This window comes from Acartia tonsa, chromosome 11 (assembly GCF_053477335.1).
Source record: "Acartia tonsa isolate MP-2025a chromosome 11, ASM5347733v1, whole genome shotgun sequence".
Classification (NCBI taxonomy): domain Eukaryota; kingdom Metazoa; phylum Arthropoda; class Copepoda; order Calanoida; family Acartiidae; genus Acartia; species Acartia tonsa.
In genome coordinates, this window is record NC_137270.1 from 8318485 (window position 1) to 8333032 (window position 14548).

General features: G+C 30.7%; 1 protein-coding gene across 4 annotated transcripts in view; it reads left to right on the forward strand.

The window, feature by feature from the left end:
- LOC145332262 (uncharacterized) overlaps positions 1-9120 on the forward strand; it is a 30505-nt gene extending 21385 nt beyond the window's left edge. For 2 of the 4 annotated variants that reach the window (XM_080177213.1, XM_080177212.1), the window contains exon 7: positions 8323-9120. In XM_080177213.1, the coding sequence (XP_080033339.1) occupies positions 8323-8418 (96 nt within the window). In that variant the 3' untranslated portion in view covers positions 8419-9120. Of the gene's footprint in view, positions 1-6193; positions 6238-8322 lie in introns of all 4 variants that reach the window. The other 2 variants (XM_080177216.1, XM_080177215.1) reach the window with 2 other exon arrangements.
- Positions 9121-14548: the final 5428 nt, after the last annotated feature.

Consider the following 14548-nt stretch of genomic DNA (forward strand, 5'->3'; position numbering starts at 1 on the left):
CTTGCTATATAACAGGAATATAGGTATAGGATAATTATAAATCTAGATATAATTCTTATCAAATCCTCATACACCTGCTATATAGCAGGAATATAGGTATAGGATAATTTTAAATCTATATATAAATCTTATCAAATCCTCATACACTTGCTATATAGCAGGAATATAGGTATAGGATAATTATAAATCTAGATATAAATCTTATCAAATCCACATACACTTGCTATATAACAGGAATATAGGTATAGGATAATTATAAATCTAGATATATATCTTATCAAATCCTCATACACTTGCTATATAGCATGAATATAGGTATAGGATATTTATAAATCTAGATATAAATCTTATCAAATCCTCATACACTTGCTATATAGCAGGAATATAGGTATAGGATAATTATAAATCTAGATATAAATCTTATCAAATCCACATACACTTGCTATATAACAGGAATATAGGTATAGGATAATTATAAATCTAGATATAAATCTTATCAAATCCTCATACACTTGCTCATATATTCTGGGACTGGGGGATAAATATTCCAATTGTGGGGCTGTAAATTTTAAAATTTACCTCCCCACCATTTTTTTTTTTGGTCTCAGTAAAAATCTATTATATTTCCACATTTTTAGTGGGAGGGGGTATTACTCCTTGTTCCGGCCACAATTACATTCTTTGGCTAGATGTCAGGGAAGCTGGGATAGCAGAATTAATACAAATTTCTATAATAACTTTGTTTTTTGGAGACAACTCTAAAACAAATGTATATTATTATGTTAAATAGTGTTATGTTGCTGGTTCCTAAAATGTTAAATTTTTTAGTATTAGAGCATAATTTCTATTCAAACAATCATTGAGCTCATAGCGAAGCTGCTCAATAACTTACTTTTTCCATCTATCTGTTCTCTTTTATTAATCTGTCATTATTCTATAATATAAAGTAAAATGATTTATTTGAGAAGATTCTTATTCTACTCTACAATTCACTTAGTTTCACCTTAGCAAAAGTTGTGTGAATAATTGAACTGTGATACCTTAAGTCTAAAAGACTACAGGAATGTGTTTCTTATATAAATCTAAATCAATCTTATTCAGTGCTAATCTTTTTCCTCTCACCTAGTTTTTTGTAAGTGCAGTTACGCTTCTAGTACAAATGAATATGTATTTTTATCAGTTGATCAAATAGGTATTTTCTTTTTTCCTCTCTCTCTCTCTCTCTCTCTCTCTCTCTCTCTCTCTCTCTCTCTCTCTCTCTCTCTCTCTCTCTCTCTCTCTCTCTCTCTCTCTCTCTCTCTCTCTCTCTCTTATTTTCTCTATCTCTCCTTATCTCATTAACTTTCTTCCTCTCACTCTTTCCTCAAAAAAAATGTAACTTTTAGTTAATCAATTACAGATTGAATCGGCGCTAATTAGCCTCCTAATTATTACTCTTAACGAGAAAAAAAGCTGCTCTATAGCAACGGTATGTCTGTATGTCTGTCTGAACTTTGATTATATTTAATAGCAGTACAACAGATCTACAGTATAGATGTATATACAGAAAACTGCCTACCTCTTTCGTCTGCTTCTAAATTATTTTCTGCTACTTGGATATGTTAATATAAGCGACGCCATATTGGTTGATTTTCAATGACCCAATAGAAAGGTTGCACAAGGCGGTTGCGATGGGGAGATACAGTTATTTAACACTTTCTCCCTCTAGTGTTTTACTCTAATAGCATTACATTAAACTTTTATGAGCAGTATATTTAGAAAATAGGTATACCAAGGCTGAGAAAGGTATACCTACGTAAAATTATACAATTATTACTTTACGCCATTGGTTGATTTTCAATGACCCAATAGAAAGGTTGCACAAGGCGGTTGCGATGGGGAGATACAGTTATTTAACTCTTTCTAACTCTAGTGTTTTACTCTAATAGCATTAGACTCTCCATGACACTGTAACGTCAGGTCCAACAACCAAGGGTAACTAAGGGAAACAAATCAAACACCCGGGGTATTAGGAAAAGTAACAAGACAGACAAGCAACCATTTGATTGGACGAACATTGTCTGTAAGTCTACGTCAATAGGTAATGAAATTAGATAAAAAAAAAACAACATATAGATAATATGTCAATCTTTACTAAAGTAAAACATATTGACTTAACAATAAAATGTATGTCCTTAATTAACACATCAAATGGAAGAAAAGGAAAAAGATTTAGCGGGAAAACGCACAGTTATAACCTCACATTAGAGTTGCTGCGCTACAAAAATTTCCAAATATAAAAAAGTTCTAATTATATTTTTGGTGGTAAATTGTACCGAAAATAAAACAAGATAATTAATATTATTTTAGATAACATAATATAATATATAGATAAAATAAATAAAATATTTTCTTATCAAAACTAATGATTCGGGAATAGGTCACTCGAAGGAAAAAAATATAATATAAATCCTATATTCCTTTTTGTAGCGAAGTTATGTGGTAGGGTGAAGCGTTTCAACCCTACAACGCGAGTTCGATTCAAAAGAGCCCCTAGCCTTAAGGATTCTATCAAGAAAGTACTACAAGTAGTTACTGTTTGAAAGATATATTTGAACTGAATACACATACAACAAGTTAATAGCTTATATACAAAACAGATTACAAATGGGTTAGGTAGAGAAGGGGTGTGGATAAGATGGGGGGAGCCCCATCCAGGTGAATAGTAGAGGGGTAGGCTCCAGTAGGGGGGTAAGGTAGACGTCCCCCGGAAAAAGGGTAGGTTACTGGAACATGTAGAGGGGAGGGGCAACTCCCTCCCGATATCAGCGGTGGATAAGTTGACCGCTTTCTCTGATGATCAAACAATGGCAAAATGGGCTGGCTAGAATTGTGATACCGGGGATTAACGTCTTGGTGCTATTCGGTAGACACGGAGCATAGCATACTCTAGGAAAGGCCTATCCGTATACCGACTACCACAGTTACTCTATAATGCATCCCTATCTGATTAAATCCATCTCTTTACCAATAAGCATCCAGTAGGACTGAAAGACATATCACAATTATTAAGTGGCTGCGCTTATGGATATAGAATACGTGGATATTGTGACAGGAGAATTTCTCATCGAGTACTTATAGTCCCAGTGATGGGTTCTTAAAAAAGAATGCCGCGTTTTTTTCGACATTTTTTAGACATTGATTGATTGAACGAAGACGATATCGTTATACAGAGTATACAACTTAAGAATTCAAAGTTTTAAATTATTATTTTACCCATTTGTATAATTCGCTTTTGTTGGTACGGCCTTCATAGAAAAACAAACAAATTATCTTCAATTCATTTTTGCTGCATATTAATAATGCATCTTTTTAGAGCTGTATTAGACATTATACAAATGGCTAAAATAATAATTTTAAAATTTTGAATTCTTAAGTTGTATCGTCTTCGTTCAAACAATCAATGTCGAAAAAATGTCGAAAAAACGCAGCGTTCTTTTTTAAGAACCCATCTCTGATATTGGTTAATATGTTCCTCCATTGCTAGGGTAGGGGATGGAGTAAAGTCATAAGGAGAGGGGGCTTATATTTACAGCTGGGAGAAACAATTTATCAAGGTATACGAGAATCTCTCACAATATCCTCTTCAAAAAGAAGTGTTAAATGGAAAGAATAATTCAAATAATTATAAAATCTTTTTCTCTTATTCATTCGAATCCGATGGATAGGAACCGGTTCTCATCCATACGAAAAAACTATGTCTAGCATCGTATTATATCCAACTTTCTACGAACCGGCACCTCGGGGCTAAAAAAAATGGTTTTAATCTTATAATTGTTCATTCTATATCCGCGGAAAGCTGTTTATAAAACGATGCGAGAAATAACTATTATTAATTAATGTAATCTATTATTAGTACCTACATTTATGCTAAGTTTTACATGGATCAGACATTTCTATCAAACGTACAAACATATCCAAACGTAAATAGATTTTCTATAAACATTGTTTTTTTACAAGTGAAATAATAAATCATTATAATTACGACTATTAATTTTATAGTATTTGTAGATAAGATAGTATCAAGTGCAAATATATCCATAAGTAGTACTCCCCCTCAAAAAAAAATATGGATGAAAAACATAAAATACCATTACAAAAATAGCGTCCTATCTATAATACAAAGTAGCTTGATGTCTGTCCGTCTGTCCGTCTGTCCGTCTGTCCGTCTGTCTGTCCCTTAAGATCTCGGTAACCGCTGAACCGATTGGATTCTACTCTTCAGGGTATATACCTATTGGTCCTGTGGTGGTTTTAAGCTATTTTCTTCGGGGGTGGGACACCCCCAACCCCCCCAAAAACAAAAAAAATACCTCCCATTTTTTTTTTTTTTTTTTTTTTTTTTGTAGAGGAATTCTTTTGTAGAAATATTCTTTTGTAGAAATATTATTTTGTAGAAGAATTCTTTTGTAGAAGATTTCTTTTGTAGAAAATTTCTTTTGTAGAAGATTTCTTTAGTTCTTCTAATTTTTTTTTTGAATTTTCTTGTTGTCATCTCTTGGGACAAAGCCCCTAGAGGCTAGGGGCGAAGCCGCTAGTGGTCTAATAAAATGCTATTAGGGTACACTGGTCTTCAAATTAAACTGGTCTCCTAAGTTTCATAAGCACGATCTTCTTTTTTTGGCATAAAACATTTGAGACTTTTATTAAATCTAAAAAAGGGGTAGTTTAGTTTATCATAATTTAAAGTGTAGATTTGATTTTCGTCCATTGTCTTATGCCTTTGTACCCTTGGTTGTGGCTGCACGGATAAATTCGGCAGACGAACGGACGACCATTGAAATATATATAGAGTAGCCTCGCTGTAAAGAATATGTTTTCCCATTTTATTGTTGTAATAAAACAATTAAGAGCACTTGTGTCCCCACATAACACACACAAACACATACAAACACACACATATACACATACACACATACACATACACACATACACATACACACATACACACACATACATACACATACACACCTAAGGACTTCCAAGGGAGGGTGTAAAGAGGTGTTTATCCAAAAATAACATGGATCATAGCCTTTTTGTTTGATTCAAATTTAAAAACTTTTTTCCTACAACACAATACAGAAGTCAAAGAATTTAAGTCAACAATAGAGAAAATGTGTTTCTAAAACTTTGAGGACCAACATAATTTTCAGTCCTATGTTTCTTTCCCTTCCTGGCAATATGTGACATACATATATGGGGAACAATCAATATATTATTACTTGGATGTTGCACCAGATTTTTATGTACTCTGGTAAAGTGATGCTTGCAGCTGGCTAAACTAACGATACCCCCCTTCCCCCTCCCCCCACTGTACACCATCCCCACCCCTCTTATGATAAATGAACTAACTAATAAATGATTTCCATATTTGTCATTTACCCCTTTCAATGTATCTTTTTGGGAAACTTAATGCAGCAAAAATATATTAATTTATGGATGACACTTGTTTAGATCTTTAATATCAAGCGGAGATACTTCAATGCATTAATTTTTTTGGTTTTGGTTGAATAAGTTTTATTATATTTTTTAAAGGGATGGGTAATTACATATTTTATTCATATTTTATATATATGTCCTATAAAACCTAAATATAATTTTTTTGAAGTTCAATACTGTTTCCATATTTATTATAACTATTTTCAAAATATATAAATCATAAATAAATATTATATCTTTATTGATTTATTCGAAAACACTAAATTCGGCCGTAGTCTCTAATGACAGCTTTCTTAGAATGGATTTGTCTTAGAATCTGTAAATAGCTTAATACCTACCAAGGGCCAATTTTAGTCAGAAAAACAATTTTTCTGCAAATAGTAGTTATGGATCTAAAAGGATAAGACAATAAATGATAAATTGATGTACATCCCCAATGATGTTACAAAAAAAATACTCCTTCTTGAGTTGGGATAGGTAGATAGTTGCGCATTTTAGATCATTTACAACCCTTTTTTACCACTTAGATAGTTAACCATTTTGAATTTAAACTTTTTTTACAATAAGTTTGAAATTTTAATATTTTCTTTAGTTATTTTTTTTATTAAAGTAGTTTTAAACTAGAAGTAAAATAAGTTGGTTATCTGTAAAATTAACACATAAAAAAACATCAAAAGAAAATTTTTTGAATAACCAAAATGATTGTTTTGATTAGGATGTTGAAAATGGACATTGTAAAGAATGAAAAATTTACTACAGGTTTTTAAGAGTAAATGAAGTACATTTTTAAATAATAATATATAGGTTTCGTGAATTTTTTAATTGGTAAAAAATAGTTTAACATTTCTGCTCTCCCCTAACCACTTCCTCCCCTATTGTATTTATCCAATATGCAAATCTCAATCAAAATTAGTGATTAAATGACAATACATATCATGGTTGCCTTTTTTGCACAGGGTTCTGGGGTATGAGAGGGCTACATAACATCCCATTTTCTTCAAAAAAAAAAAATTTAAATTGTTTTTTTTTCTTACACTATAAGACTTAGGTCAGGAATCTTGAGGTCTAAGACAATGGACGATAAATGTACATCCCCAATAATTTACAGTCCAACATCTATACCCTACCTGGAAACCTATATATTGTCAAACGTGCTTCATATATAGAATTGTATTTTTTAAAAGAAAAAAATGTTTTGTTTTGTTAAAATACGTCCATTTTGCTTATTAATCATCATCTAAATAGGTTTTAAGAATTATATAATGTAATTTATATAAATCGTATGGTATTATATTGACAGTTTTCATAAAACCATACGATAAATGTGTTTTTAACAAATTTTTAAGTATAACCTTTGACCCTGGCCTGTGTGGCTCTCCTAACCCTTGCCTAACTTATCCTAATCTGAACTAAGCCTACACGTTTTCTAATAATTCAAATTGTTTTTATTTCAACTGACTAAATTGTAAATATGTTTATATAAAAGTAACAGGATGTCTGTTTGTATGTCTGTAGCTTAAGTTATCAGTAACCTCTGGATCGATATGGTTCTCCTTTACAGTAAAGATTCTTATATGTTCAAGGAAGGTGCCAAATACACCCTCCTAAGAGAAAACGCCCCTAGAAAAAAAACATCCCCCACCCTAAAAGAACTTTACTTTTAAAATTTAACCGTAAAGTAGAGGGTTGACTCCCCCCCCCCAACCTTCAAGTGCCCTTAGTGTCAACTAAAGGCGTAGCCGCTAGTCTATGATAAACTTAATAAGGACTAACAAAACTTGAGCTTAAATTGTAATTGTATTTTGTGAAATTTGTTTTGCTATTAAGATTTGAACTAACCATTATTTAAATTTATGACAAGAATTTTGCTTTTTATTTTAATGTTTTTTGTCTCCAGTGCTTTCAAATTTGAAATTACAAAACTAATTTTATTATCTTTGAAACAGAAATAGGACAAAGAAAGATATTTTTCTCGTATTCATTCGAGTCCGGTGGAGAAGAACCGGTTCTCATTCATACGAAAAAAATATGTTTAGCATCGTATTATATCCAGCTTTCTACGAATATAAAAATGTACAATCATAAGATTAAAGCCAGTATTTTTCGGCACCTCGGGACTAAAAAAACTGGTTTTAATCTTTTAATAATTGTACATTCTATATCCGTGGAAAGCTGTTTATAATAGGATGCGAGAAATAACTATTATTGTTTTCTACAGGGGTTGGCTGGTTAATTTCTAATCAATCGAATTATCTTTGCTTTTATACCCATTAATTTTTTTAAGGATCTAATAAAAAGTATATGAAATAGACAAATATATTGCAATACCTTATCTAATCTAATCTAAAAAATCTAATAAAAAATTATGAAATAGGAAAACACATAACAATGCTTTAACACTGCTAGCCTCACAACAAACATGTAAGGACTTGTTGTATTACTTTCATTATTACATTTGTTTGAATTTGCTTCGATCATTATGAACTATTTTGTCCTTGTTTGTGGTAAACTAACTAACAGAAAGACAGTGAAACATTGTATTACTTCATTTGTCATTATATACTTAACTAAGTATCTGTGTTTAGTGCCCTAGGAAAATGGGGATAGATGTCACCGCTTTTGACCTATCTATTCAATTGACGTCATAATAGGGGGAAAGAGAAAGGAAAGGGGAAAACCTAGAAAAAAGATGGGGAATAGGGTATTTAATGACGTCAATATTTAGAATATGTAGGCCAAAAGCAGTTACATGTATCCCCATTTTGCTAGGGCACTATAGACATCTACCTTAACTAACCAAACAGACAGACTCAAAAAATGACTTACTTTGTTGATATATTTCAGGCATGGCCGAGTAAGGAGGATGGCGAGCTGCGAGATAATCTATATCATCCGGATAAGCTGGACAGTCTTACTTCTGTAGTCTCAGAAGTACATTGATGTACACTCAAAAGTACATTAATGATAAAACTTAAAAAGTACAATATTACATTAATACGTTTAGTGAATTGTGTAAAATCATGAAAATGGTGAAATTTGAAGAATATTCATGTACATTTCAAAAGTACAGAGATGTACTCTTAAAAGAACAGATGTACACAAAAATTTTAGTAAAAATATACCATCTTGAACTACTAGCCATACTACATGTATACAGTAGCTTCTGAAGTACATTGATGTACCTTCGAAAGTACTCATTGGTATTAAAATGTACTTTTCCAACAGTACATTTGGAAATGTTTTTTTATTTGATTTCTGATGTACATTTATGTACACCCACAGTGTACAAGAATGCACATCATAAACAGTACAAGATTACAGAAAAAAAAGTCAAGTGAACTGTGTACTATCCTAAATTTTGACTCTTTTGCATATGTTGCCTCTCAAGTACATTATGTTCTTTGCAAATGTACAACAAAATAATAGTATACAAAGAAGTACATCAATATACAGTGGACACCCTGATGTAAATTTTGATGTGCTCTCAAGTAAAAAAGAACCCATTTGATTAACATTGAAATAAGTACATGTACTGATTTTAACTATGACAAAATGTACCCCCGAAAACATTTAGGAAACATGACTGTAAAAAGTATCTAAAATGTGAAGATAAAGAAAGAACATTTTTTGAAACCTTTAAAACATAAAAAATGAATTAAGATCTTTCAATAACAATAACAATTATCTTCTTAAGTAGCGCAGCAATAACAAGGTTAACAGATTTAAACAGAAAAATATAGATAAATAATATTGAAATGATTTTAATTTTAATTGTTTTTAGGAGTTACATTACAGAGCTTATCTTGACTATATGAAGTTGTAACAAACTGACATACGGACATGATCTAATTGAAGAGTAACTGCGCCGCTAAAAAATTCTGAATCGAGATTTTTCGAGAATCTTTAGATTTAGAAAATTTGTAATAAAAATATAAAATACTTAAATAATTATTATATTGGTATGTTTTTGACAAATATCTTAAAATCCTTGTATTTTGTAAACGTGAAATAATGTGAATTCATGTTTTTTGTAACTTATTTTGTGCTTTTTTTTACAATTTTTGTTAAAATTATAGTTTTATTTAGAATTAAATCTAAATGATTAGGATTTTTTATCTTTAATTAAAGCATTTTAGGGAATTTTATATCAAAGGAAAATTACAAATTTTTTATTTTATTTTTCATAAAATTACTAATTTATCGCATTGTATTGTAGACAGATTTCCGCGGATATTCAAATTAAAAATAACAAAATGATGATTTATTTTCATATTCGTAAAAATTCTGTAATACAATGCTATATAACGTACATAATTTTTCAGTATGGCTGGTAACATGTTCTAATACATCGGTTTTGCAAAATTTTAAAATTTCAAAGTTTTGAAGCCATACTGGAAAAAAAAATTTCAAGTAAAATACTTAATATTTTTGTTTTGCCTTTTTACACTCAAATATTAAAAGTAAAATGGTTACAAATATTCTTATCTTATAAAAGATAATCTATGAAGATAACTTCTAAATTTTTATTAGGACTATTAAAACATCTTACAAATTTGATAATGGATTTATTAATACTTGGATCTTACACCAGATTAATATGTAATACAATAAAGCAAAACTTGTAGCTGGCTGGAATAACACCCCCCCCCCCCATCTACTATCCTCCAACTGGCCAATAAGTGATGTCCATGTTAGCAATCTAAATAGACGACAATTTTCCCCAAGTCATAATACCCACTTATATTCTACATACATCCACTAATTTAAACGAAAAAATCCGAAATTTCTCAAATTCGCAATTAATACAAGCAATTATTTATATTTTTATTAGATTATCTTTTAATAGAAGAGGATTATTTTTAACCTCTAAAAGTACAGTTGTTATCAATAAGCGGAAGTTGACAAAAATAATATGATTGACAAAAAGAATACCCAGTCTGCTTATTCTCATAATCCAAAGCTACTTTTTTTCGCTTGTTGGTTATAGCTTATGTAAAAAATAACTTTCATTAAACATGATTGTGATAAAATTAAATATAATTCTTTTTAATAAAATTGTAAATGTGAAAAAAATGAAATACAAATAAAAAAGCTAATTTTATATCCACAAAGTATTAAAATGTCCGTCTGTACGTCTGTGTGTCTGTCCTCCTGATAGTTTTAGGCCATTTTAATTTAAAGTTTCTGATATTCCGGAAAAAATTGTCCTTGTTATTCTATGATAAGAATATTGTTTTTGGTATCCTAACTTCTTTACACGTTGTGCACTGTGCGTCCATTTGTAAACGACGTCAAATTTAACTTTCTTAAAGTCAACCATTCTCCCCTCCACGTTTTGAATTTACCCCAAGACGGAAGAGTTTCCTCCCCTCTGGATACATCTGAACTCACCATGATTCAAAGCCCCCAATTCCCTCCTTCCTCCGATCCCATACCAAAAGAAAAAAATGTCGGGGGTAATTATCCCCCATAAAAAATTGAATTAATAGTTTTACCCTCCTAGTTACCCATCCACATAATAAAAAGCTTTAGCGCCCTTTTGTTGATAATATATTTGCACTATAATTCATTACTATTCTTTTTAAAAGCGAAGCTTTTCTATAATTAAGGTCGGTCCGTCCGTCCTTACGTCTGTAACAGATAGCTTTTTTCGTTAATTTAGACATGTTAGAATTGTCCTATCGATTTCAAACTTTGCATAGTGATTCCTGTAGTATAGTTAGGTACGATTTGGAAAGCGTAGCAACTCTATAATCGTTACCAGAATGTCCGTACGTCCATTTTAAACATATTGATTTTTAACTTTTTTAACAATAATTTGTATGTGATAAAATTATCCGATTAATTTGATTTTTGGAATACTGATTCCTAGGACAACAAAGTACAATGTTATAAGCGAAACATCTCTATAATCAAGCCCCAAAAACGTAAGTATGTCCTTAAACATTATCTTGCATTTAAGCTGTTTTTTTTAACAAATTTAATTAAAATTTTGATTCGTCATTTATAATTTATGCTCTGATTTTTCAGTTCTGACACACTACAAGTATAAACGTTCCTTTGTCCTTACGTTTCAGAGCTTCGCTTTTATGGATGTTGTCATCCTTTTTAATTGAGATTTGAAATATTATATCTGCGCTACTTATGATCATAATAGTTAGTGTTTGTAATATGTAAATGTGGCTAAACTAAATGGAATATTCAACACCAAGAGAAGAAAAGGTGTTTATACGTTCATACAGCAGATGAGTAGTCAAGTAGCTAATTTGCATAGAGGGAGAAGACATTGGGCTATTTATTATGTTATTATTCTCCTAAGTTTTATTTTAACGTTTTCTTTTTCGATGGCTTTACAACTTTGGGAACTTCTATTGAATTTTGATAGGTTGGTTCATTTAGTTATGTGTCCACACTTCAATCACTAATTTGAATCTGCAAATGGGTAATTCTGTGTATCATAATTAAGGGTGTACTTAAATTAATCAGCCATTATCAAATCACTTCAGATTCCTGATATAAAGGCCAGAAATTAGTATGTAAATTGAGAAAATGGCTAATTTAAAAAGAGTTTTTTTCTCGTTTATAAACACACCCTGGGAAGCTTATAAGTTTAAGTTTAATATTGTCTAGATTTAGTTGAAACTTTAACATATCTAATTACATTCATATTACATTTTCAACCGGGAATAAACTGAAGCCGTGAAGAAAATCTAGTTTTTGTATTGTTTCGCAAACAAGAATGGCAACATCCATAAGAAACGAAGCACTAAAAAAAGTTATAGCCAAGATGTTCATTGGTCATAAAAAAGAAGAGGGGAAAAAAGGGAGAAAGAAATGGAATGAAAAGAAAGTTACATAACCGACAGAATAATTGAACATGTAATACAATTCTGTATGATAATTATTCTAAGAAATTGCCGTCTATCTTAAATAGGAGCGAAAATAATCACGTTTTTCAAAAAACAATAACATTTTATTTTTATCTTTAATCATGACGCAGTTTTGGTTGAAACTTTAACCCAAAACTTTCCAAAAAAAACTTGCAATTTTTGTATCTATCTATTCTGAATACATCTTTGTATTTTAGCTAACTTTGTATTGGGTATTATTTGGCTTTATAAAGATTTAAATTTTAAACATTTTCCCCTCCCGAAATTAAATGGTCTGAGGATTGAGAGAGGTGTTTTTGAAAACCTACATATCATATTTGATTTTATAAGAAGCAAAGCTTCTCTTTAATAAGTGGTTTATCAATTAAAGTACCTCAGACCGGCATACTTAGGGCAGGGGAATAAATTGGTAAAGTAATTATGTTGGAAGTCAAAGTATTGTAACACGATCTCTCATTCGTTAGAATACTTTGGGGACTTTTATTAAATCCTACAAGCCTTATTGTATAAACTTTTCAATCAATAATTTTACTCTCAAGAAGAGGTAATTATAATTACATTACATCAATTTAACGTCTAATGTCTTAACATTATTTATAGGTAGAACGCATGTTTAGTAAAAGAGACAAAAAAATATAATGACACTTATAGGGTAGCTTCAATACTAAAATTATCAACTGTCTACGTAATTGAAATTTTTTTTTTCTAGGAAAAAGGAACACTGTTTAAAAATAAATTGTAAGAAAGAGATGGGGTGAATTTCCTTATAAATATTTAATAATGCAAACAGAGAATAGATAGATAGATCCTGATCATGTATGATTCTGTATAGAATGAAAACAGCAACGGAGAAATCACATCTCTTATACATTACGAAAAGACTGAAGCATGAACGGAACGTTGGTTTTGAAAACAGACATTAAATTAAAGAGTAGCTGTGCTACTAATAACCAAGGATGACAACACAAGCGAAGGATTGACACAGCATTAATTATCAATAAAATGTTCAGTGAGAAAAAGAAAAAGAAAGAAGAACATAAGAATTAATGATATTAGTAATAATAAAAACACGAAACCTTCGAAAAATTATTAATATATCTACGCTTAAAATCAGTCAGACAGCCATGGGTGTTATATACTTAAAAATGCTCCATAATGCTGTTGACTGTTGTCAAGAAAAATCAGATGTCTAGCTTTAACAGCGACTGAGTTAAAATTTAATTTCTCCTATTTCAGACTGACTGATGGAAGGACATACATAGTGAATTATAGAGTAGCTTTGCTACTTATAAAAAAGAGCGTTAAGGGAACACAGAAGGTTAAATGCAAAACCAATATCGAAATTGAATTTTGTCAGATGGGGCAATTTTTATAAAAAAATAAAGCTTGTCTTCAAGCCATTTGTGACTGTCTGTTTGTCTAGCTTATTGTTTCTTTTTCTTGGATATTGTATATACCTCTTCTAAAAAATAATTATAATATCATTATAAAGAGATAATAAGAATTTTGTCGCTCGCTTTTAACGCAATCAAACACTTCTCCTCCACAGATTTACATTTTATCAATTCCAAAAGAAACCAGAAACTGATTATCAAAGACGTTGGGAAAGTCCAACTGACATTAAATAATATATTGTAAAGTCACGAAACCTTTACAAAGAATCGTATAGCCTTTCTGCAAACGGGTATAAAGTATAACCAACCAGCAAAATAAAACTAAAATAATATTTGGGGAGCAGATGAAAGATATTTAGTTTTAATAAGTATTGCCCTAGTTAACGGCAGCTGAAAATAACCTAAAGGTTTCGTGATGAAAGGTAGTCAGTTTTAATAAGTATTGCCCTAGTTAACGACAGCTGAAAATAACCTAAAGGTTTCGTGATTTTTTTGTATTAATTTTATTGTTAGAATAAGCTAATCTGCAATATTACTCTTAAAACCTACATATAAGGATAGCGCTTATTTCTTTTATTTATCTATTGGATATCAGGGAGTAAGGGAGGGGACAATGGGCAATTAATTCAATATAAGAGTTATCAAAGAAATGGCATGAAATCCAGTTTAATCCAATAAATTTGAAGGAAATTATAAAGGGATTGTTAATTGAATAATAGAATTCCATAGCGTCATGTAAAGTGAAATCACAACTTGTTTTTGATGAAATATATTGAGGTTTTTTGG